Source organism: Parasteatoda tepidariorum, chromosome 9, assembly GCF_982258835.1.
Source record: "Parasteatoda tepidariorum strain Cologne lab strain chromosome 9, Ptep-v5.0, whole genome shotgun sequence".
NCBI lineage: Eukaryota > Metazoa > Arthropoda > Arachnida > Araneae > Theridiidae > Parasteatoda > Parasteatoda tepidariorum.
This window is the reverse complement of record NC_141763.1, coordinates 94,053,676-94,081,041: the sequence shown is the minus strand read 5'-3', so window position 1 is coordinate 94,081,041 and position 27,366 is coordinate 94,053,676. Positions and strand designations below refer to the sequence as shown.

The 27,366-nt window shown below is 32.0% G+C and overlaps 1 protein-coding gene across 1 annotated transcript in view; it reads right to left on the bottom strand.

Annotated features, from left to right (window-relative positions):
• Positions 1-3,294: 3,294 nt before the first annotated feature.
• The window catches only part of LOC122270449 (pancreatic lipase-related protein 2), a 100,873-nt gene continuing 76,801 nt past the window's right edge, over positions 3,295-27,366 (bottom strand). Inside the window, exons 2-7 of the mRNA XM_087152385.1 lie at positions 23,768-24,024; positions 20,713-20,859; positions 18,115-18,223; positions 15,879-15,995; positions 11,300-11,392; positions 3,295-3,635 (exon numbers count right to left, since the gene is read on the bottom strand). Coding sequence (XP_087008511.1) covers positions 3,382-3,635; positions 11,300-11,392; positions 15,879-15,995; positions 18,115-18,223; positions 20,713-20,859; positions 23,768-24,024 — 977 coding nt within the window. The 3' untranslated portion in view covers positions 3,295-3,381. The remainder of the gene's footprint in view (positions 3,636-11,299; positions 11,393-15,878; positions 15,996-18,114; positions 18,224-20,712; positions 20,860-23,767; positions 24,025-27,366) is intronic.

The following is a 27,366-nucleotide window of genomic DNA, read 5'->3' as shown; positions in this document are numbered from 1 at the left end:
TAATAAAGTGTCACTAATAAATATTTAAATATTTAGTTAAATAATAAATATTTAGTTAGGAGTTTCATATATGTAAATTGTTATTTAAAGTTAAAACAGAAGAATTTTTCAATTTATTTCAGTTATTATTTTAGTTAATTTGTTTGTTGAACATATTGCAACTATACCCACTTAGTTTCAGACCAGTGCTTTTAAAACTTTAAATGCAGCTTATGTGTAATTAAGAATGATTTGTTCGGCCAAAAGTAATTTTGAATAATTTTTTTTCTTAGATTTTTAAATAATTTTTTTAATTATGATTTTGTCTGCTCTGTTTTTATTTTAATGCCATGCAATGCTGGCTTTTATAAGAAATTTTCTAAATAATAACACTTTGAACTCTTTCTTTGTGGATCTTGAGAATAATTCATTGAAAATGAAAACTAAGTACATTGCTAACAACCAATTTTTTGTTTCTTATTTTTTTACTTTAAATTTTTGCCAGCACTTTTGCATTTTCTAATAGACTGTTGGATTTCTTTATCTTATCTTCTTTTATATATATTTTATAAAAGTTATTTAGTAATAAGTTCTTTTTTTTTATTAAAAGAGCTTCAATTTTCTTGTGTGATATATATATAACATTGAATTTTCTTTTATTTCTTATAAAAATATATATAACAACCAACAATATATATAACAACCAATTTTTTGTTTCTTATTTTTTACTTTAAATTTTTGCCAGCACTTTTGCATTTTCTAATAGACTGTTGGATTTCTTTATCTTATCTTCTTTTATATATATTTTATAAAAGTTATTTAGTAATAAGTTCTTTTTTTTTATTAAAAGAGCTTCAATTTTCTTGTGTGATATATATATAACATTGAATTTTCTTTTATTTCTTATAAAAATTAAGCTTTTATTTTCTAAAAAGTCTTGTGCAAAATTTATTTTTTAAGTTTTGCTAAAATAATTTCTGGATGACTATGTAGTCCAACAAATATTTTTGTTCCACAGTTTGTTTGACAAATGACTTCATTTTAATGCTTGTTTGTTCAATTTATGTGTTGTAGAAATTCTTTTTTCATGATGAAAAGCACATAAAAATGTATAAATAATTTACAAAATTAAACTTTCTGTGTTTGGTACAACTTTAAGAAAAAGAGTGTCTTATTATAACGCTTAGATAATTATAAACGCAATATCGCTATTGTTGTGCAAAAATGTAATTTTTTTCTCACTTTTTTAAGTTGCATAAAGTTATTGTAATAAAAGTATTAGGTTTGCAATTATACACTGAAATAAAATTTGCCTAATATTTATTTGAGTAAAAAAAGTCAAAGTGAACCATTCTTTTAATATAAATCCTTATTAGTTAAGAATATTTGAGAGTTCCCATTTAAAAATACATAAAGGCTTTTATAGATTTTTACATTTATCTCTTATTTATTATGTTTTATAATAAGTTATTTAAATTTAATTTTCAAAACATTTTTCTAATGATTTTATTTTGAACTCATAATTTTCAGTTTTCTGACCTCTCTGTCTCCGTAACATTAATTTCTCTTCCATCTTTAAAAGATGGATTGCAATTGAAAGCCTTGTTTGATTGCAATCAAGCAAGGCCTCGAAACTATCGTGACCATCGAACGAGCGTGACCATCGAGACCTTTTGATTCTTTCAGATTGTCTTCGACACCTTAATAACTGGATTAAAAAAGTTGGAGATAAAACTAGCTTTTCCATCCTTTTTAAACTTGTTTCAAAGCTCATGTCGGCATTTATGGCAATGGGCAAGCAGATCGCTTTGCCAATGAGAGTTGTAGTCACTCCTTTCGCCTTTTACCTACTCGGAGCATCAATCTGAAATTTTAAAGGAGTGTGAGTCCTTTTGTCACCACTGGTATGAGCTGGGCTCTTCATTTGTTCTCGACTGTTACGGAGCCTCACGAACAGCATTTTCAAGATTGGTAGTTTGATGCACAAAGTCTCTCCCTCTCTGAGGGCAAGAGAATCTTTGCAGTATGCTCTAAATGTCAAGTTCTGCAGAACTCTACACTCTTACAGTCACTCTACACTCTTATCTACAGTCTACACTCTTCTCTTCGTCTCTTACCTACTCAGAGCATCAATCTAAGATTAAATCTGAAATTTCAAAGTAGTGTGAGGCCTCTTCCTGTCACCACTGGTATTCAGGTAAGGAGCTGGGCTCTTCAACTTCTGACAGAGCCTCACAAACACAGCGAGACTGACAAGTGAACTCATCGTCTCTCGCTCTTTGAGGGCAAGAGGATTTTTGCAGTCTGCTCTAAATGTCAAGATCAGCAAAACAAGTCCTGGACTGCTTAGGTCTTTCCAGGAAAGACTTATATGCTTCTTTCTGCTTCTCGATTTTCTGAGGGTTAACTGTCTAAAGGATCTTGTCCAACTTCGTTGGATAACAGGCCGCAATAACAACAATTTTGACACTGTGCTGACTATGTCAAAATACCCCCGTCCACAATAACATCCTGGATTTTTTTTTTGTTGTCAAATTTACTTTCTGACACCTTATTTTATTCCAAACAATGAAGTAACCTTAAGATCGCTTCTCCACTTTTATCTATAATTTGTAAAAGAAGACTTTTGTCACTAAAATTATGAAAGTTTTCGTCTGGCTTTTGTTACTAACAAACTGAGTAACAAAATTTGTGAAACATTTCAAATATAATTTGTATACTCTGTGACGCCTAGCCATATAATTTAAAACTGCTTTTGTAAAGCATGGTCGCATGGAGTGCTTTTTTGCAAATAATATGCTATTTTCATAACTGATATAAGTTTGAAACATCTACTCGTGACCGTTAGATCAAGTTTAGCCTATTTTTAGCCAGTGCCCTCTGTGTTTACTCTGAAAAAGGTGCAAAGCATTAATGTGGCAAAAAGTCACAGTTTTGAGATAAAGAGTTTGTGATCTAATTTTCTAATATTTAGAACTTTACTCCAATGCTGCATTACTTAGGTTCATAGAAATTTGCAAAAACAGGGAATAAATCATAGATTTTGATAATTTTCATCTTGGTGTAAAAATGTTGCCTAGTTAGTGATTTTTAAAGAAGTTAAATAACTTTTGAAATATTTAATTTTTGTTTGTTCAAAAATCCAGATAATTCTTGACAGTAAATTGGCACACACAGTTTAAAATTATGGTTTTGTTTCAAGTGTAAGGCATATAAACTATGGCTTTTTTATTTTCCTTGTGAGAGAGCCATTTCCTTCGAAAAACCTTGTTAATGTCAAAAATGTGAAAACTATTTCTGAAAAAAATGCAATCTAGAGCTTTATAATTTAATGAGGATTAATAACTATATTGCAATCAGAAGTATATAAAATTTAGGAGCTTTAATATTTGAAGGAGAGGTTTATTTGGGTTCACAGTAGGGAGCTTTGCCGGTGGTGTCCAAGAAATAATTGAGCTGATAGGGTGGTTTGACAGCATGGAATCCCATCCTGTTCGTGAATGGAGTATCCTTGCAGAGTCCAGCCTTAAATCCTTCATAGGAGAAGCATGCGTATGAAGTGTACTGACAAGTACTGATGGAAGACTGAAAATTGTCCAGAGCTCGATCGTGGCTGCACGGATTTGGAATTGTCTTTTTATTATGTTTGCCTTTAACTGAAATAACAGAATAGTTAATTACAAAATGGTTAAGTTTTTGAGTTAATTACACCAGTGCAAAATGTTTAGATACATATTTATTTAGAGCATAATTCAAGATTTTAAGAGAATGCTATATCACGGAAGGGACTGGATTAATAGTTGTCCGATATTCCTGATGGAAAAATATTTTGTCCTGATATTTATGATTTCTTGTGTGTGTTCAGGATATCCTATTTTCAAAGGCGAATTTTTAACATATAGATTTGAATTTTGGATCCAATTTTGTATTTTAATATCTGTAGAAATTGTAAAAATCTGACAATTCCAATTAAGGAGTGTCCTCTAATTATATTTAATCAGACTGTCTTATCCGCATGATTTATTGCTTAAATAATTTTGGGAGTTCAATTCCGTTAAAGAACTTCAATTAACAATTTTTAAGACGTCAAATTTTTTATGGTGTTGAATTCGGGGGTTATATGCTTAGTTATAATTTTAAGCAAACCTAGTAACACCTCCTGCTGGATTTACTTTTATGGTTTTACAATTATTGATTTGTCTATAATATTTGTCTATGTGGTTTAAAAATATAGATTCCAAACAAAATAATGTAGTCATATCATAGAATTTTTCAATTATGAATTGATTGATCATTCTCTAAATTACTTTGTTACAGTATTAAAAGTGACATATTCTCTGTATTATCCCCTTAGCAGAATTGCGGCGACATTGTTGCAGAACTTCAGAGTTTTTGCTGAAAGATTTTTCATATGTGAAGAGAAAAATTTTCTTTCTGCACACATAATTTCTCGAAAAATGTTTTTTTTTTTCCTGCAGAATTTATTTCCAAAGATGTCTTTCTTATGCCTCAGAAATAATCGTGATTTTTCTATTTTCATTGAAAATTAAAAAAAAATCAGCAATGTTTCACTTCAGCTAGAATTTCAAATTAATATTATAAAATAGAAAATTTAAAAGGTAGTTCGCTTTAGGAATGATGCTCTTTCTTTCATTTTTTTCTCTTTAAAGAACAACTTGTTTTACGTACACTTATTTATTATACACTTATAATGTCTTTTTTATACAGTATGGTTCACATGATTTTGTCGTTGATCTTTCTTTTGAAAGTTACAGCACAGATTTTACGATTTTTAATTATGTGCGATTTTTAATTTACCATCGTTTATTTACGAATTTTAATTTGCGTAATAATTTACAAAATTCAAAAGAGGGAATAATTCATACATTTTTCCACCTACAAAATGTGAGAATATCGCCTATGATATTGGAATTAAATTTTGTTTTTACATTTTTATTCTGTACTTTCTTCTGTAAACACAACATTTCTGTTACTTTAAATTAGTAATTGTTATAATTAAAAGTATCTTAAAGCTATATATATACTAGCGTATATTCGCGTATATAATTATTATATTATATATTAGGGCTGGGGAAGTTAGTCGCAGAAAAGTCCCAAAACATTCTGCCACAGAGTGTATTATCATTTCAAGATTATTGAAACTCTACTTTAAAATTATTTAATTAAGGAAATCTTGAACTAAATTACAAATTTTAATAATATATTTGTATGAGAAAATATCAACTAATTGATACTGTTTTTATCTTGCTTCTTTTTAACGAAACAGTGTTATAAAGTTTTTCCATGCATTGGTTCGACACTGTCATGAGTTCAGTATAAATAAAATTTTGCTGAAAACTTTTAAAACTTTTTGTTCTAAACTAAGTAATCCTAAAATTAAAAATAGTATATTTTATTTTTGCATGTTATATAATTTGCTTTTATTATATATTATATTATAACAGGCACATTATACTTGTTTTAGTTTGAAGTTTTTGTAAGTAGTTTACGGTATGTATGTTAGTCTGCCTGGCTGTAATTGGCGGTTGGTGACTTTCACCAGTGAATGTTGACAGTCACATAGTCGCTTTGGTAAATGTCCGAAATATATACTAGGTCTAATTAAGTGCCCCTACTCTGTAAAAATTGCCCGGTATGCCCTACATCAATGTTCTTTTAAAGTCAAGTGCCACTGCCTAGTATGCATTTACCGGTACTCCGAACATTAATGTTTCTCCTAATCTATCCTCAGCAGATATTAAAATATTGAATAAATATAATAATATCAACAAATAAATTAATATCAAATCGGATATAACAAATATTTTGGACATTCACCAGATCAACTATGACATTTTCTTGATTTTTGACATTCACGGTAACATGTATACTATTCCAAAAAGTTCCTGATTTTTTCTTTTGCTCCCTTGCAAAGCCGGGTGAATGCTGAAATAATACTTCCATGCTAAAATAATGAAATGCAAACGTGACAGAATTATGCAGTTGGGAAGTAACTCTGCAATAATTAGTTTGCATTTTGATATTTCGTAAACATTTCTTCAGCATTTGAAACTTCCTGATTTCTCTTGGTTTAGCTGAACTCACTTTCCTTTAAATTTTAAAACGCCAATGGCCGTTAAACAATCTTTGCCATGAAAAAAGTTTCCAAAGTATATAGTCCAAACCCTCGTTGAACTTCACACCCAATTTTATGGTTTACGGCTACTAATATTGAACTCCGTAACCTTGTAATTTTGAGCGCAATCCAAAAGACAAGAGAACTCCTAGATCAAGTTTTGGCAGAAAATTGCCGTCGTGGAAGACTTTTTGATGGACTTAATTTGCATTTGTGTTACACGGAGAGGGAAACCACAAAAACCTCCCACGGTTAGGCTGATGGCTAGGGCACTCTAAACCCATGATCCGTCCACCACTCAGCATATTTTCCTTCAGCACTGTGGTTCGTGCGAGCGGAATTTAGTATGGACCAGCCATCTCTGGGATTCGAATTCGGTTCACCTCATTGCGAGGCGAACGCTCTATCCACTGAGCCACCAAGACTAAGTAGTATCCTAAAACCCGTTGTGAAGGTATTTTGTTCATAGAGCACAAGATCACGTGTCATCCCTCCTAAAAAAAACTTTGCAGACGTGAACTTTCGCAATCGAGATTTGGATTCCATTCCAACGGGCTAACAACAGTAAGAGAATATGCAGCCGACTTAGTAAGCTCAAATGTAATTGAACCAAATTTAATGTTTAGGTAAAAAGATAAATGATTTTATAATTTGATGATAGCGGCTGTGGGTGCTCAGGGGAAAGAGCACTCGCTTCCCTATAAAGCGAACAGGGTTTGAATCCCAGTGATGGCTGATCTATTTGAATTCTGCACCCGGCTCGCCCCGACCATAGTGCTGACGTAAAATATCATTGTTTATGGGTTAGCCTTCCCTTGCAGTCAGGCGAACCGAGGGAGGTTTCTGTGGTGTTTTTCCTCCATGTTACGCAAATGCTAGTTAGTTCCATCAAAGGAAAAAAAAATCTCAATGAAGGCAAATTTTTTCCAATACTTGTTCTAGGAGTACTTTTTACTTCCAGATTGGGTTCAAAATCACAAGGCAATGGAGTTGATCATAAATAGTTGATGGTGGTCGTAAACTCAAAAATGCGTCGGCTGTTCAACGACGATTTCAAAATTTGATATTAGCTTCTACTTTTAACCATATTGTCCAGTTGCTTCAATTTTAAATTAATATTTGGCGATCGAAATGGGCTACAGGTGGCGCAGCACGAAACTATCTATCTGAGGCAACACTTCGCATGCTTTCACCATTATATTAGTGTGTGGACTTTCACAGGAAAAGGAAGAATGTAAGTTCTGTCTTTATTTTGAAATAGATTAAAAACTTTTTAGAGCTTAAAACTGCATTAAACGTAGGTCTTAACACAAGATTGTCTGAGGAAGTCATTTTGACTGTTTTTTAATATCAATTGGAGAAACAATGATGTATACAATGACACAATATCTTAGACAGGGTTCCCACGGTCCTTGAGAGTCCTTGAAAGTCCTTGAATTTTTTTTGCTAAATTTAGGTCCTTGAAAGTGCTTGAAAAACGTCTTGGGTCCTTGAAAAACTTGATAAGTCCTTGAATTTGTCCAATACTGCCGGCGGCCCTTTTTATAAAACACCCGCGGATCTTTCTCGTTCTTTCTGTTTTGTTCCCGAGCTCTCTCACGTGGTTTTTAACGCCACCGTTTCTAACCGGGCGTAGCGTCTTGGTGTCTGCCAAGCGCGCGGAGCACAGCAGACAATCAATGCGTTTGGGGCGAGACACCACTTCATCTTCTGTCGCATATGCTTAGATCTTCTTTTTTCTTATCGAAACTGGAATACTCTCGAATTTCGTAACAATATGTACCTTGTAGTTTTCAATAAATTTGCCGTTTTACCATCCGCACTTGTCCTTACGTTTGCGTCATTTCAAAACTTTATTGTAAAGCGTATTCGCAAAGGCACGGCTTCGTATTTGTGTTATGTAGTTTAGACTAGTTATGCCTGGGAAGTGCTATTTTAATCCCCAATGGATGGATAATCAAGCTTATAAAGAATGGATTTTATCGATGTCCGAAAAGAAGTTCAGAGCCAAGTGCCGTATATGCATGAAGGAGATCGATATCGCGAAAATGGAAGAATCTGCTCTGAAATCACACATCAAAGAAAGGTAAAACAAAAAAGCAGTCTCATGCCCTGAGTTCTCTTTTTCCAAAGACATCAACATCTAATTCATCTGGTGTAAATACTCCTTCAACATCGTGTGCCCCATGTGAAACAGAAACTTTAGTGGCCAAGGTAACATTGTCTTCTTATCTGGTCAAAAGGAATGTGCTTGATGCTGAAATTCTCTGGAGTCTGAAGTGCATCACTAGTAATTATTCATGTAACTCCTGTGAAGGGATTAGTAAATTGTTCTCCAAAATGTTTGCTGATAGCTGTATAGCGAGACAATTTTTTTGTAGTGCCACAAAGTGAGCCTATTTGGGCTCCTTTGGATTGGCACTATACTTCAAAGGGATTCTTATAAATGAGCTGAAAAATGTTGATTGCTACACTGTACTCTTTGATGAGACGTTAAATCAGTCTCTACAATCTAAGCAGATGGACATTATGGTAAGGAATTGATAATAAAGTTTGCACTAAGTATCTTAACTCCCAATTTATGGGTCATGGAACTGCAGAAAATATTTTGTCCTCTTTTTACAAATGCATGGATGATGGTTAAAAGCTCTCTAAAATACTTCAATTATCCATGGATGGACCCTATGTCAATTGGAAATTCTATTAGAAGCTTCAGTGTGAATTAAAAGAGAAATATTCCCACCAGGTCATATTCATTGGCAGTTGTGGATTACACATAACGAATAATGCTTTTAAACATGGGGAAAATGGGATATGTTCCTTCAAATTTTTATTTTCAGAAAGAATTGTTGCTGCATAACATTTAGAGAACGTTGTGTAAATTATGGATGAATAATTTCAGAAACGATGTTTAATAGAGGAGAGGAGGGGGTCATGGAATATGGAATACCTAAGATTTAGCTCTGTCTTTCATGCAGCCTTCACACACAGGATTAAAGGATTTCACCATTAACACCTCATTACCATTAGTTATAGATTGTGCTGAAAATGATTTTGTGAATTAATATGTAAAACCAGTAGGGTTGTTTTTAAAAAAATATAAATTTTAGTCCATAATACATATACTCTCTTCTCTCTATATAGGCAAAGCATTTAGGTATTATATTTGAAATTAATTATTGCCGCAACAAGCATTGTTGCTTCTTGTAAAATAGAAGAGAATAATTTTTAAAATTGGTCTTAGATTAAGGTCCTTGAAATTCAATCTCATTATAGAGTGGGAACCCTGTTAGAATTTTGTGACTTTTTGCACAACATAGAATTTTTTTTATTGTTAATATTTACTAATAACTTGTTATATAACTGTAAATAATGTAAAAAATTAATTTCAAACAAATTTCTTTACACATTGGTTATTCTTTCACAATCTAGTCATTTTGACTGCTTTTGGGCAATATAGGGATAGACTAAATTTCCGTCTTTCTAGTGTTAAAGAGAATATCTTGGAAATTTTAGAAAATATTTTAGACAGTTAAATATGAAAGAGAAAAATGCACTACAATCCCATACAACTGAGAAGAGGAGGAGGAAGGGTCAAGACATGGAACTGATCTCTCCAGGCATCGTATTCGACTGTTGCTATCGCGAATTGTGATTTTAGTAAATTGCTGAAATTCTAATCAAGTTTTAAAGAACCATTCTCATTACCGGCGATTTTTTAGCATGCGAGTGAAAACCAGCAGTTTGGGGGAAATTATTTACCCTTAAAAAATTCGTCAGATTCATTTTCACATGCGATATTTTACGCATACGAAAAAAATCGTATCCAGTGAGAATGGTTTAGTAGGCGCGGTAACTGTAGTCAGGAATGGGTGATCGAAATGGGCTGCAGGTGGCACTCTCTACCAATGGGAACATTTCGCATGCTTTCCCCATTAGCGTGTGGAGACTCACAGAGGGAGGAATTACGTTAGTTTCTCTCTTGATTTTCGTATAGATTAAAATCTTTTAAGTTGGAAAACTATCTGGAACTGAAAACTCCATTAAACATAGTTCTAAAGAAAAGCATCACGGAAATTTTAAAAAATATTTTCATTAAATAAGAGAAAACATATTAATAAAAGGGAAAATATCGTAGTACATTCCTATGGATGGGTGGTCTAATGTAAACAATAACAAGCGTCCTTAAACAGGAAGAAATTTAGAAAATTTCCGGTGTATCCCTCCGCTTATGTTATGACTACGAGGCGATGTGTGAACAAGCCAAATATTCTATTCAGTTTTGTTACTGTAATTTGGGCTCAAATCTAAACATAATTGTACCATTCATAAGAGCTTTCAGAAATGTATTGATTCTCAGAGGTCGTAAGGCCAAAAAAATTTTTGGAAAGTTAATATCTCATTGTGAATAATTCTTAAGGTTTGCCATGTTTTGTATTTTATCCCTTATTTGGCTACATTTGAATAAAATGTCGCCAAAAATATCTTTAAAAATATCTTTTTAAGTTAGACTAATTAGAAAATATTCTAATGATTATAATATTAATATGATAATGCTGAAGTTTAAAGGCTGAAAGAAAGAACTCGGTACATGTGAAATACTGCAAAAGATATGATGCAATAATATGATGGCGCGTTTTTTCAATCTGCGGCGTAAAAATATATCGGAAGCAGTAACCCGGAAGTCTTGAAAGAGCAAATTTACCTTTCAATCTAGCGCCACTACCCTTAGCTTTACACGATCACCCATCCATACAACTGAAAAGAGGAGGAGATGGGCCAAAGGCACGAAACCGGTCTCTCCCCAGATGGCGTATTTGAGCGTTGTGATCGCCAATACGGCTATTGCGTCAAAAATGCGTTCATCACTGATTTGTTAGTGTAAGGTACTTTTATTTACGCCGCACTAAAGCTGCGCAATGGGCTATTGGCATTGGTCTGGGAAACAGAACTGAGGATGATCCGGAGACAAGGATGATCCGTCACATCCTGTTTTGCAGGGAGAACACATTTACACACCATCCATCCGCATACCGTAAATTTGACCTGGACCAGACCACGATCCCATACAGTACTCCTAGAGGTACTGATTTGTTATGAGAACTTGGAGTACTAAGTCACCTTGACAGATTCAGTGTGCACCAGTAACTAGTTAAAAGCGGCTGTAATGAAATGAAAACTTACGTTTAATGACAGATTTGTAGTCGCAGCCAGGTTGATGACGACCACCGTTGATCGAGAAGACAGCATGCCCAACAACCGGACCTACACCAATGCCTTAAAGAGATAATTTAAAGGAATTTATTTCATGGATTCGAGTGAAATTTTGGAAAATAAGTTTTATTTTTCCTCTTTTAACGGGATGCTATGGTATAGTTCAATCTTTATTATAACAGCTATTGATCAAACAATAATTGGTTTTCTGATAGAGATAATTTTTTTCCGGAAAATTTTCTGGGACATTTTCTAAGCTTTTAAATTAATAAGGTATTCTAAAATTAAACTTTCATTCATTGGAGGCTACAAGTAAGCACAACTGGAGTATTTTCTTCTAAAGCCCTGGATACTTTGAAGTATACTTAAAGGATGCTTGGAAGTATCCAGAACTTTATTTTCATCTACTCTGAACGTGATGATCTTTGATAATTTTTCCCTTCCATACGAGGGAAAAAAATATTGATGCGTAGAAAATGTGATTTAAAAGTTTTTAGTCGTATTTTAAGGTGATATGTTAAAATATATTTCCTGATTGACTATTATGCATAGATGTCTTAATAATAAAATTTCTGTATTGAATCTATGAATTTACTAAATTGATCTGAGAATATCTAAATTAGTAACAAAATATGTAGAAATAATTGCATATTTCTCAACAAAGAAATGAAATAAATATTGTGCGAAATATTTTAAGTTCTAAATTGATCATGAATGTTTGAAATGAAAACATAATATATTTCTAAAATAACTGCATATTTTGCTATAAAAAGTAAAATGAAATTTTTATTTTTATAAACGACGCATTTCATGAAAAGCGATACGATCATTTATGCAATAAAAAACTTGTGATTAAAAAAAGTAAGTATAATACGATATTTGATCTCTAAACACTTTTCTTATCGTGTCAGTATCAAGATTATTTGACATTGATCCTCCAATTATCTGAGTCATAGTCACTCTCAGTCATAGTCACTCATTGGAGAGGTTAAATAAATCAGAGTTGCTGCCACTATAAGTGAGGATTCTGGGTAGAAATTCCTTCCATACTTGACAATACTTTTACTTTCATTACGAAAGTTACTTGTTTTTTCTGTTACTTTTTTAAAGAAACAAGTATTTGTTACGAACATGTCAAATAAAAACTGAAAAATTTTAAAACTTTTCTTTAAGAAAAGTATTTTTAGAACTGTTTTAATTTATAAACTTAATGCATTACAAATTCTAGTTAACTTCTTTTTCCAAACACATTTAAGTATTGCAATTTCTTGAAAGGAAGAGAGTGGATATTTTGAACACTCATTTTTTTCTTCTTTTTTTTGCAAAAGTCACTTCAAATTACGAAAGAGATAACAAAATTTCCATAGACTTGGTAGTTTTAAAATTAACATAATTCAGAACCTTTTTAAATTAATTAAAAAGTCTTTTAACTATCCTTGACGAATTATAGCCTATTAATATTCAAAATTACGAGTAAACATAATAAATATCATTTCTAGTTTATTCAATGTCAGTCATAACCGGAAAATATTGCAGTTTTTATTTTTAATTTGATGACCATAAAAATCCCTAAAATTCCCTGAGTAAAATGTTTAGTACATTATGCAGTAATTATCATGAAATTTATCTTTCGTGAAATCTACAGATTTTTTTCCTGCTCGTGTTGGTAGCTATGCATTGTGATCGCTTTTCACTTGACAGAAAAGAATGATTTTTTTTCAATCTAATGCGATTAACAGAAGGAGAGTTTCCTTTATAACTACAATGGCGCCATCTTCTCTTTCTAACTTAAACAGATAGTGCAATGGTGCTATCTTCTTCCCTTATTAACTGCAGCAGCTACTGCTATATTGCTTAACTTCAGCAGCTAGTTCAATGGTGCTATCGTCTTCCCTTCATAACTGCAGTAACTAGTGCAATGGCGCCATCTTCCCTTTGTAACTGAAGCAGATAGTGCAATGGTGCTATCTTCTTCCCCTCATAACTGCAGCAGCTTGTGCAATGGTGCTTAACTGCAGCAGCTAGTACATTGGTACTATCTTCTTCCCTTCATAACTGCACCAGCTAGTGCAATGGTGTTATCTTTTTCCCTTCATAACTGCGGCAGCTAGTGCAATGGTGCTATCTTCTTCCCCTCATAACTGCACCAGCTAGTGCAATGGTGTTATCTTTTTCCCTTTATAACTGCACCAGCTAGTGCAATGGTGCTATCTTCTTCCCCTCATAACTGCAGCAGCTAGTGCAATGGTGCTATCTTCCTCCCCTCATAACTGCAGCAGCTAGTGCAATGGTGTTATCTTTTTCCCTTCATAACTGCACCAGCTAGTGCAATGGTGTTATCTTTTCTCCTTCATAACTGCAGCAGCTAGTGCAATGGTGATATCTTCTTCCCCTCATAACTGCAGCAGCTAGTGCAATGGTGTTATCTTTTTCACTTCATAACTGTACCAGCTAGTGCAATGGTGCTATCGTCTTCCCTTTATAACTGCAGTAACTAGTACAATGGTGCTTAACTGCATCAGCTGTTATAAAGGTGCTATCTTCTCTCCTTCGTAACTGCAGCATCTTGTACAATGGTACTGTTTTCTTTCTTCTGCCATTATCTTATTATTTTGTTTATCAACAAAGAGAAGTGAGTGATTAATTTTCTGAGATTCTCTTTTATTTTGGAAAAGGATAAAAAAAATTGACTTGTTATGAGTTGCAAACTAAACAATATGACAAATCTTAAGCAATAAATAGTCAAACCTAAGAGCCATTAAAAAGAAAAAATCTGGCAAATCAGGCAAGGTTGGATACTTAACATTTTTGATTTTGTTGAAATTTTCAGGATGTGTTTTTTTTACGTAAAACTATTATTTGCACGTAACTTCTTAAGGAATTTTTACATGACCTCTGATGCAAAGGTCCACTGAAAGTATTTCTGTCTCAATATATAGATTGGAAGCAGTAGTCGAATACAAAATAATGGTCAGTATCGTATTTCACTCATTTCCCGAACAGTGGGGTACCTCATGTAAATAAAGAAATTTTCTGTTCCTTATAATTCTAGAACATCTTAAGTTTTGATCCGCTACTCCAAAAAATTTTTTTTTCGTAAAAGAAAGAAAAAAAAAACCGATTCGAATACTTTTGTATATATAAAACAAACATATCCTATAAATTTTCATCAAAATCACAAATGTCAAATATTAAATAAAAAATGCATAAAGTGCAATTATATCTGATAAAAATATACCAAAAAAACTGATTTGTGACATTTCAAATTTTCGAAAAAAACACAGTGGAATTTTTTCCTCCGAAAATTTCTTTCCTCTCATAAAATTTTTTCTCTCTCATAAAACTATTGAAGTAAAATGTGAGTAAAAAAAAGGTAAAGCAAAATTACTTTTCTATTCAAAATAAAATGACAAAATCAGGAATAAAGAATTATGTTTCTCTCATTCTCAACATTTAATCGAGTTCTTTGTCGAAAACCATGATATTTTATTTATTTTTAATAAATGACACCAAATTCTGAGCGAGACTACGTACCACTCTAGTCTTGCAAATTCAATTGCTTGACATATCATCGTATCATTTTAAAAGTTTTATTGATAGGACGATGATAGAGAAAAGTTTCATTTTTCACATTAATTATTATCAAAATAACTAGTGTTCTTTGTTTGGTTAGTACGTACACTGCCTCTAATAAATTTTATATATTAACTTAGAGTTCACCCCCGAAAATGTTCTTTTATTTAGGGTTCCGATGCCGTAAAAAATTGAAATAGAACACGCAAGCTAAATAAATAAATTACACAGAAGAATAATTACACAGAAAAATAAATTTTTTTTCCTGTTGCGTGAGATTTCTTAACGGATTTTGGATATTTTCACGTCACTGATTTCAAATCTGCAATCGGCTTCTCTTCCCAATCTACAGTTTTTTTAAATGATATTTATTTTCATACCGTCGTAAAATAGTCGACCAAATTTTTTGGGGATACGACTACTAATGTTCAAATCCATAGCCTTGTAATTTTGAACCCAATCCAGAAGACAAGGGAACTCCTGGATAAAGTATTGGGAGAAATTTGCCCTCGTTCAGGACTTCGTGGAGAAAATGCGGGTTAGTTTTATCAAAAAAGCCCTCCATGTTAACACTCTACGCTCCAAACTACGGAGTTGAACAATGAATTGCAACGGCTGTTCAACGACGGTTATAAAATAAAATCTCCAATTCAGTACCCCCTGAGGTATGATTTGTTTTGGGAACATGGAGGAATTTGTGGCTCCACCGATCTAACTTGCACCAGTCACCATTTACTACTTCGGCTGGCGGGGTTCGAACTCACGGCCTCTTGGACATGGGACCGACGCTATACCAACTTGGCTGTCCCGTCCCTAGGTTTGGCGTAATATAGCCGGTTCCAGCCTCTGTGTCATTTAACTTTATATTCAATTGGAGGAATTTATGGTTGGACGGAAAAGGGGAACCCTTTTAGGAAGATTTAAGAATTCTCGGTTGGAACATCTGCTGAGTATGATGTGAGGGTATGATGCTTACCTGTATAAGCACTATATCCATAGTTCGTCTGTAAAACATCAACAAAGATAGCATCACTCCTATCTAAACAGACTTCATTGGGTGCATTGTCAAAGTATGGACCTCCTGGATCCAAGGCTAAAAAATAAAGAAAAACAAGTAACGAAATTTTATGTATGTGCGCGAACTTACCAATTTTTATAAAAGTGTAAGAGTTAATGATATTTTAATAAAGGGTATGAACTTATTAAACTTCATTAAAATATGAAAGTTTATGTATTTATCAAATTTTTTTAACAAAAATATACGAGCTTGTTAGATTATATTAAAGTGCACAGAACTTTTCAAACTTTATAAAATTGAATAAATACAATAAATAAGTATCTCATTAAACTTTATGAATGTTGAGAACGTTTAAATTTTTTTAAAGTGAACGAACTTATCAAATTTAAGAAAAGAGTATGAACTTATCAAATTTTATAAAATGGTATGAAATTATCAATTTTCATTAAGTGTAAGAAACTATCAAATTGTATAAGCAGTGAACATTTTATAAAGGTGTAGAACTTATCAAATTATATAGCATGTCAAAGCTTATAAAATTTTATTAAAATGTACCAATACCCACTAATTATTATAAAAGTTTATGAACTTATCAAGTTTTATAAAAAAGTATGACCTCATGATGCGACCCTGCACCGTTTCATAAACATTTTTCAAAGAGTAAGAACTTATCAAAATGTATAAAAGTGTTTCAATGAAATCTAATAATAATGTGCAAACACTTATCAAATTTTTGATTAAATAAGTTAAACTGTCAAAATATTTCATACTTGTACAAGCTCTATCGAAACTATTTTAATTTACATAAAACAATATTTTTTAATGCTAATAACCAACCAATGATCTTTTTTTTTCTTTCAAAAAAACATTTATTCAAATTCGATTTTTATAGAAGTGGTGACAACGTTTTAGTACTCACGTAGTAGCTACTTTTTGCTCAATAAAATAAAAAAAATAAAAAAACAATGGAAATTGGTTATAAATCATGTTATTATTCTTTTCTGTTGCTATTTTTCTAACATAGGCACTCCAGTCGAAAAGTGTAAAAACTAAAAAGCAGTAGTAGTACTTTATTACGGTCCCGCAGTGGACCCAACAGATCACCGAAGTCAAGCATCACTGGCTGCGGTCAGTGTGCGGGTGGGTGACCGAGGGTGTGCGGTACTGGTATTCGTTAAACTGTGCTACCGTAAAGTGCTCGACTTCGCGCGCAGTTCGTCGGGCTACCGAAGCGGGGGTGCCATCCCCTCTGCAGAGGATTAAAATTGTGATGGCATGTCTTCGGATCATCCTCAGGGATGTTTCCCAGACCGTCGCCAATAGCCCATTGTGCAGCTCTAGTGCGACGTAAATTAACAACAATAACAGTAACAAACTTTTTTTACGATGCACTAGAGCTGCATGATTGGTTATTAGTGACGGACTAGGAAACATTGAGGATGATTCGAAAATATGCCACTCACAATTTTTACCCTCCTCAGAAGATATGGTTTGATTGTATTGTTCATTGCCTGCGCGTGAAGTCGAGCACTTTACGGTAGCACAGTTTAACGAGGACCAATACCGCTCACCCTCGGTCCCTACGCAGACTGATCCAAGTGGTCACCCACCCGCTTACTGACTGCCGCAGCCAGTGATGCTTGACTGCTACTGGGAACCGTGTCTTTGCGATCAGTTCACTACTAGATTGTTTTACTGGGAACCGTATCTTTACAATCAGTTCACTGCTAGACTGTTCTACTGGGAACCGTGTCTTTACGATCAGTTCACTGCTAGATTGTTCTACTGGGAACCGTGTCTTTACGATCAGTTCACTGCTAGACTGTTCTACTGGGAACCGTGTCTTTACGATCAGTTCGCTGCTAGACTGTTCTACTGGGAACCGTATCTTTACAATCAGTTCACTGCTAGACTGTTCTACTGGGAACCGTGTCTTTACGATCAGTTCACTGCTAGACTGTTCTACTGGGAACCGTGTCTTTACGATCAGTTCACTGCTAGACTGTTCTACTGGGAACCGTGTCTTTACGATCAGTTCACTGCTAGACTGTTCTACTGGAAACCGCGTCTTTACGATCAGTCCAGTGCGGGACTGCTCTACTCGGATTCGTGTCTACGGTCAGACTACTGTGGGACTCAAAAAAATGCATCGAACTAGTTTTGATCCCTTCCGATGCAACTTTTAATTACATACCTGTGATTCTGCCCAAGTTGTGAATTCTTTCTCCGACATAACCAACAAGTTGTCCTCCGAGGCTGTGTCCAATGAGATGAATGTCTTCTGCTTTCAATCCAGTTTGAGACTATAAATAAATATGGATGAACCTGACTGAAAAAACTATGATTTCCTATTATTAAGCCAATAAATCAGCCAACTATCAAAATTGTTAGTCAAATTTTAAAATTCTTAGCCCTATGGCAAATCTTAACATTTTTTAATGATTGTTTTTTTCCCGTAGAAAACTTCGTATCAAAATACAAATTTACTACAAATTGAATTATTTTATAAATTGCAAATTCAAATCAAGAGTCCTTTTTTAACAAAAATATACGAGCTTGTTAGATTATATTAAAGTGCACAGAACTTTTCAAACTTTATAAAATTGAATAAATACAATAAATAAGTATCTCATTAAACTTTAGGAATGTTGAGAACGTTTAAATTTTTTTAAAGTGAACGAACTTATCAAATTTTAGAAAAGAGTATGAATTTATCAAATTTTATAAAATGGTATGAAATTATCAATTTTCATAAAGTGTAAGAAACTATCAAATAGTAAAAGCAGTGAAAATTTTATAAAGGTGTAGAACTTATCAAATTATATAGCATGTCAAAGCTTATAAAATTTTATTAAAATGTATTAGTTGGGAAAAAATAAATGAACCATGACTTTGAAAGAGGATGAAAAATGTAGATGTTTTATTGTCTTTGATGAAAAGAAATACATAGGAATAGAGAGGATAGGGTTAGTTTTTGATAACTCATTAGAGCAGCAATGTAATGATAAACTTGAATAAACATTACGTTGTTGTCGTGTTATTGTACATGTTATGGTCACGAGAAAACCTATTTTATGCAAAAATAATTCTATGATAATATGCACTTTGCTTTAACTTAATCTTTTTTATTGGCACAAACTCTGGGAAAGAATTTCATGACATATTGTGTGATCCAGCAACGAACGTGGTAATTTGTATTTTACGTTAGTTTGTCTCTCGCTTACGTAACCCCTCTTGTTGCTATGCTTAAATTATCTGTAATAAATATAATTCGAATTGGTTATGCGACATATCTAACGGAAATTACTGAATTCGAATAAAAACTGTTGGATTTGTTCAAAATTTTTTTTCTTGAACGTTTGTTTTCCCGAGGAACGAGAGAAATATATATTTTTCTTAAAATGTTTTCGCCGAAGCACAATATTTTTCGCCTAATTTACGATTTTATTGCATTCAACGAGGTGGCGAATGCTTAGCGAGAGTTCGTATCGCAGAGTTCGTGGGTTCGATCCCCGCCGGCCTAAGACTCCACGTGTAGTAAATGGTGACTGATGCTCGTTAAATCTGTCGAGTCGCAAAGTCCTCCATGTTCCCATTACAAATCAACACCTCTGGGGTTACTGATCCAGGAGTTTCCTTGACTTCTGGATTGGTTCAAAATTACAGGGCTACGTAGTTGAACATTAGTTGTCGAAAAAATAAAATTGGGTCATTTCCAGACTTAGTATATTTGTTTTCTTTACTTTTTCAAAGGCAGGTCTCTCAAATTTCAGCCTTTTTATCAAAAATTTCAATTCTCTAAAAGTTTATATATATATATATATATATATATATATATATATATATATATATATATATATATATATATATATATATATATATATATATATATATATATATATATATATATATATATATATATATATATATATTCATATATATATATATTCATATATATATTCATATATATATATATATATATTCCGTTTTGTCTGAAAACTCAGTCACTGAAATAAAATAATTATATCTATTTCCGATTTGATTATAATATATCGAAAGATATATAGAAAATTCAAACTACGTAGCTGCCAACCCTTCCGCATACTGCTTATTTCAGCTATTAGCTTTTAAGAGCAGAAAATAAGATTTTTCTCATTTTTACCCGTTCCCTAGTTAGCTCGTATTTACCTGATTTTTATTCACGCAATTTCAATATCGTTCATTACAGTTCTTATTTACGAGATTTAAAAATCCAATATCGCGATTTGTATTGGCATTTTTAAAATTCTATGCAACGATTCGATTTAAAATGCAACGAGCGATTTAAAATCCAAAATAGCTATTTGTATTCACGCAATTTTAAAATCCTTTATCGCGATTCTTGTAAAAGGTAAGTTTTTTTTCTTGAATTAGTTATATTATAAATGCGGCAGTTTTTCTATCGATGATTCTTGCTATATATAGGCATTACAACATCAGCGAAACTGGATGAGAGTATGTTACTGATAGTTTTGCTATAAATCATGTAAGATTTACTGGCGTGAAAATTTAGCTTTTTTGCCATTTGGCCAATCTCATCCCTGAGCTTCATTGAGAAAACACATTACTATTTGAAGACTAAACTGAATTAATTATCGCTCTATTCTTTCGTCTACTCGGAAATAAGAATGATTTCCAAAATACTATTTAATTGTTCTGTTTCAAATTATTTTTCAATTAGAAATCTTTGCAAAATAACTAAATTTAAATGTAAAAAGTTGAAAGTGTGGAAAATGTTTAATTTATACTAAACCATTATGAAACGAAGAAGTTTAGCTATATAAGCTCCGGTCAATCTGGCGTTGGCAACTGCTTGATGTAAAGGGTCTTTGTTATCACGTGACCAGTCAACAACGATTAGGTTGAAGGAGAAGTTCTTCAGCAACTCTTTTACTATTCCCTGGTGGGAAGAAAAAAGATGAATGAAAGGTTTTTTATAATCTGTCTGTGGAAAGAACCACCTTCGCCATTTTTCTGGAGCAGTGTCGGTACCTAGGTTACGAGACCTATTTCAGGTAAGTGTTGGGTTAATATTCAAGACAGGTTTTGACTCGAGTTGGCGAGGGAGCAAGAATCGGGAAGAAAGAAGCTACATGGACTATTTCTTGCTTTCCATCACAGCTGATGGCTTTAGACTTGGTGTCGAAGGTAGTTCTTACTGTAGACAAATTGTACACTATAAAGGGAAGACATTTAATGTGTCCTTTAGAGTTTTTACTATTGTAAACAGTCGCTACAGACGAGGACAATGTTGTCTGCGAGTAAAGCGTATGAATGACTACGCTGTTTTTATACCTTTATATTCTATTTCCAATGGCAAAGTATGGTACAAATATAAAAAGAAATGCAAACACAAAAGGAAATGAAGGAATAAAATATAATTAAAAGTGACATAAAACATTGCCTTAAAAATTCTCCATCACGCGGTAAAGAGCTGTCTCAGAACCACATTGAAGTTATGCGTATCGACGGATATGGTGCCTTTAAGATTCAAGATTTTCTACCGAGAAGCCAAGTCCAATCAAAAGGGAAGGGGGGGTCGGGATAGCCTGGTAGGTAGGGCGTTGGACTCGTGCTCGTGAGAATTGAATTGAATGTAGGGTTTAATGCTCAAAGTCCACAGAAGGACACGCTGCACCAAACAAAGGGTTTCAAAATAAACCCTAGGTAAATGTATATTATAAAATTTTTCTAACTACATACGAAATGGGGTTCAAAATGTATAATTTTTTTAATATAAATCAGTATGGCACAAGGTGTGGCTATTCATTTTCTCGATGCAATAGCTCCTGAAAATATTATGTGAATTATGTACTAATTTAACATGTTTCGTAGTAATCTTCACCTAATATGTGATGCACTTTTATAATCTGCTGCAAAAATGTTTCAGTAAACGACTTTTAAAGTCGTCTTTTCGTATGCTCTGCCATTCTGATCTTCTTAAAGTTTTAAACGTTCCTGAAAACATTATGTGAGTTAGATACTCATTTAATATGTTTCGCAGTAATCTTGCTCTTTTAAAGATTTTAGATTCGGCCACAAAAAGTTTGCATCAGATTTTTCGGAAGAATATAGGGTGAGTGAATTCTCTCCATAACCTCTGAAACTAAAACGGAATTCTGAAGGTACGAGGCTTTAACATTTCGCTGTCGTATCTAAATTGTCTAAGTCAAAATTCAGCGAAATATTTTTTAAGTTGTATTTAAATGTCATTAACAAAATTCCCCCTCATTATTTTGTACATTATGTTCTTCCAATTGATTCCATGTACTATGGCAACTATGTACAATGCGCAAAAAAATATACTAACCACCCTATATAACTTTTGATCTAATGATTGGATCTTCGCGCTCTAAAACTCAATCTTAATGGTTCAAGGGGGTGACCTAAAATATGCTAATTAGTTCAGACGATATTTAAGTTACGAAATTAGAAACAAAACTATGCATTCTCTAAATAAACATACCTTTTCTTCAATGGATTTGAATTTATGACTCTCGAAGTATGGTCCTAATAGTTTGAATAGGAGAGGGGTTCTAAGTTAACCCCTTAATTTTAGGGGACCTGTTAATGTTAATTTTACATTTTGTATGTATCACCATATCTCGAGAATCTTTAAAACGAATTGAAAAATTTTTGCTCGCAATTATAAAGTTTATTGCAATTAACTCCATGCAAAATGTAACTTTTAGTAAGTTTTAATTATTTTATTTAATAAAAGTCGAAAAAATTTTGAATTGCTTAATATCATTTTTATTTTTACATAATTTTAAAGAATGCAATTCTGAATAACTAAATCCAAAATTTAAGCTAAATCGGTCAAACAGTTTCAGTAAAATCGAATTTCGAAAAAGTCATATTTTTATATTTCAGTCATATAAAGTAATTCAGGTCGATCAGTTTTTTTTATTTTGCTCACTGTATAAACTTAATACGGTGCAGATTCTGAAGTCATTAAAAAGCCCCAACGTTTAAATTTAAAAGTATTCCAAAAGAAGATTTCTGTTTGTTCTGTATGTCATAAAGAAGTTTTCTTTTCTGAAACTTTTATATCAAAGTGCATTACGGCAAGTAGTTATATAATAATAGTAGTATATAATTATAGTTATATAATATATATAATAATTATATAATAATTATATAATAAATATATTATATATATAATAATTATATAATATAATTCACACAATATTTTCAATAGTTCAGTCTTGGAAATTTATACCCGCACCTAGTATTTTCCCTTAGGAAAATTTGCCAGAGGTTTGGCACAAAAATTACCATAGGATATACCTATGGGGTTTCGCCTACGGTAAAATTTTACCATAAACGTATGAAAATTTTTTGTCATACGTTTGGCAAATGGCAAATATTTTCCATACGCGTTTGGTAAGTTTTTCCCATGCATATATAGGTAAAGTGTATGGTAAAATTTTACCATAGATGAAACCAAATTGGGACATTATATGGTATTTTTTTTATACAGTGGAGTTATAGTGTCTTATAGTCTTGATTAAATTTTTCCATAGGCTATTTCAACATTTCTTCACAGGCCTACGGAAGTTTCATACAACTATACGTGGATAATTTTATAAATAGAGCAATATTGAATACATAGATCAAATTTGAATAAATAATTTTTTTTAACTATCTTACTGTAAACACAATTGTATTTTCTTCTTATCCATGAATGAAAACTTTTAAAGTTGTTAAGATAATAAATAAATAATAAAGATAAAAAATAAGATAATAAATAAGATTGTAAATCTGTCAAGATAATACAAACAATGAGACCTTTATAGTTTCCTTACTGAAAAATCTGTTGGATCACCTAAATATCCGTGAATGAGTACTTTTGTTGGTGAATTATCTTTGAAAGGAGACTTTGACAGTGATTTTGGTGTTGGTTTCAGATGGTAGGGCTTGTCTTTATTGGACCGTGTATACAAGAGAAACTTTGTGTGCAGTTCTTGCGGCGGTACAGTTACTGGTCTGTACAGAGGATGATACCAGGGTGGACCGGTATAGAAACAACCCAAGTCACCAAAACATTTTGTCGTGAAGTTCACTGTGGGAAAAACGGGCCATTAGAAAGACGCCAATTCACTTTTTCACATTGCACATGTTCTTGTTTTGATAAGAATTATAACAATAAGTAATTATTTTCAAATATTATGCTTGCAAAAGAGAATTATATAGAAAGTTCTCTATAAAAAATAAAAGTCAACTCTACAGATAAAAAAAAAAAAGCATAATTTTTGCAGAAAAAAAAACTGTTTAAAGATAAATCTAAATTTTTTCTGTTTTTTATCGCTATCCGTGTTTTGCGAAAAAATTCCCTTTTTATTTAATTTATATATTTTTTTACAGACTTTCTTCGTATATTTACCGATTTGAAGCTGTTTTTTTTTTACGAAATTCTATTTTTCGCTTTTATTATAACCGAATTTAAACTATCAATTCAAATTATAGTTTTTCCCATATAGTTCTGCCGTAAGATAACTTAATCTTTTTTTATTTATGTATCATTTTACGATTAGTTTCTATACTTGTTTTTAATTATTGTATATTTTTGAATATCGTATAACTAAAATTGTAATTCAACTTCACTGTTAAATTGATATTCTACCTGATTATTATTTGCCTTTAGATATTATTTTTCTCTAAGTTAAATTGTCAGACGTTTTTATAAGGGTAGGGCAATATAGTTTTAAACTTATTTATTGACTTAATTGACTAAACGTGTTGACTAAGCGCATTGATTGACTTAAATATGATTTAATACGTAAGATTTTTAAGATAAAAACAGTTTAAGATTTTTCTTCTTAATCAAACAAAGCTGTCGTGGGCTCAGGAGATAGAGTACTCGCTTCCCAGTGAGGTGACCCAGATTCGAATCCCGACGTTGACTGGGCGTCATTGATAGTTTTTTTCCCTGTAAATTTAACAGATGTTTTTTTACAGGATGTTCTTGTCTACAGAGTAGCTGACCCTTGGTATACTGGTATAAATATGGGTACATTAAAATACAATTAATATGAATTTACATTCAAAAAAGGAATTTGGCCTTGTAAAAGTTTAAATTAGGTATGAATTTTGCAGACCAACAAGGTATCTAACTTTTTTTATATTTCAATCGCCGATATCACCCGTACAGAAATCAGTTCAAATATCGGTAAGGTGTAAATTGAGGGATTTTGTTTTACGACTCGTTCTTACTGCAGTACTGAAGCGTACAGTTATATCAATTAATGGTGACACTTTTCGAACAATAACATATCAAAATACGATTCTCAAGTTATGGCTCGAGAGGTGCGTGAGGAAGTAGTGCAGTACGCAATAGAGCATTAAGATTTTTATTTATTTATTTATTATTTTAATTTTATCTTATCTCGTGACAGAGTTGGAAATAATTTCAATACTTTTGTTGTCTATAATACTGATGTTTTAATACTCCGCAATTGGCTTGGTTACTATTAAAGTTTATGTGTTGTACAAGATAATTTCGAAAGGTGACTTATCAGGTCGCCAAGGGCTGTTTATGCTTGCTTATTTGCTTTTGCTAAAGATAATATTTTTACAAGGTAAAAATAAATATTTTTTGGTCAAAAATTAGTTTCACTGTTAAATTTTTCAAAATTGTTAACAGCTGTTTTTCTTCTTAAATCGCGATAGTAAAAAAATATAAGTTCTGGCTATTATTTAAGCAGAAATAAACAACTACAAAATTGTTTCATAATTTTTCTCTTTAAATTTTCTCTATCATTTTTTTTTGGTAATATCTAGAAAACATTAACTTAAAAATCTATGAATAATAATACTATTCTGGTAATATATATGGTTCATCTACACTTTTTCAAAATTTACTAATTTACTTACTGTGATTATTCGCATCGTCCGGATACAGACTAGTTAAGTTATCCGGATAACTGTAACTTAAAACTATATTAACTAATGCGGCTGCAAACGATGCCGTCAGCCACATTTTAACACTTGAAACTTAACTTAAAAGAATATTGTTTGCAAGCTAACCTAATGGAAAAGTTCACCAAAATAAAATAAATTATTTTTTATATATTTTAAAGAAAAAACTGAACTGTCATGAATTTAAATGAATTTCAATTATTTTTAAATTTATACATATTTAATCATTTTATGTTTTACTTAATGTTGGCTAGTTAAATAAATGATGCTTGATACTTATCTGATGTCATATTAGTTTAAAGTGCAATGTAACGAAAACTAATCTGGCTTATAGTTTATACGAGATCCGGTTCAAAGATAATTCACGATAATATGCACCTGTCTATACAACTACACTTGTAGTTTATTGTATCGAAATCTGCAAGTAAATTATCCAGTAAGTTCTGTTAGCAAAGGACAATATGTTTTAAATGAGAAAAATTTGATAATTAATGATAAGATGCACCTATGTATACAACTATACTTGTAGTTTATTGGATCGTAATCTGTAAATAAGTTAGTCAGTAACTTCTGTAAGCAAAGGACAATATGTTTTAAATAAGTAATATGTAAATTTTCGGATAAAATATAAGGTTAAATAACTTCTGGTTCCCTCTGTTAATTTAATAACAGGTTAAAAAAAATTTGAGCAAAAAAAGAAGAAAAAAATTAAAAACTTGTTATAAATTAAAATTAAGTACCGATTTAGACAAACTAGTGTTTCAGTTTTCTAAATTAAAACCTCCTTCACTTTCTAACCGTAACTTTACTCAGTGTTCCTGTTTCGAAAACTGAAACTATAGTACAACCATTTCTTCACTTTATTTGCACTTAATATACATTTTTCCTTTAGTCTACGTAATACAAGCTATAAAATATCCTTGTTTTGGATTGGGGAAAAACTCATTTTATATCCTATATAAGTATATTAAATTTAATCGAGAATCTATATTTGAAAAGACTTTTTTAATACGTTTTTTTTGAAAGCTTACATATTTAAAATATAAGTTGGATGCAGATTTTAAAATACTAATGATTTATTAAATCGTTACTTTAGTTATATATCGCAGAAAAAGAAACAAACACTAAAAATAATTATTTTTTAAACGAGCAAAAACTATCGTTATTTAAAAAATGTAAAGGTTTAAGTTTTAAAACTTTTTTAAAGTTTCAGTTTTAAAAATATTTCTGCAGTTTTTATTGATTTACATGTCCGATAATTATCTTCCGAATTTAAGTTTTGATAACGTTTTGAGCTTTCATCTATTTTCTTTTTCCTTTTTTTTTTTTTTTTTTTTTTTTTTTTTTTTCCTTTCCTTCTTTAGTGAACGGTCGCTTGTTATGGACTTAAAGATTTAATTTCGAAAGTTCCTCTTTCTTGAACTGTGGCTCATAAGAAATCCATGACTAAGTTATAAGTCGATCTTGGTGAAAATCCTCGATATTT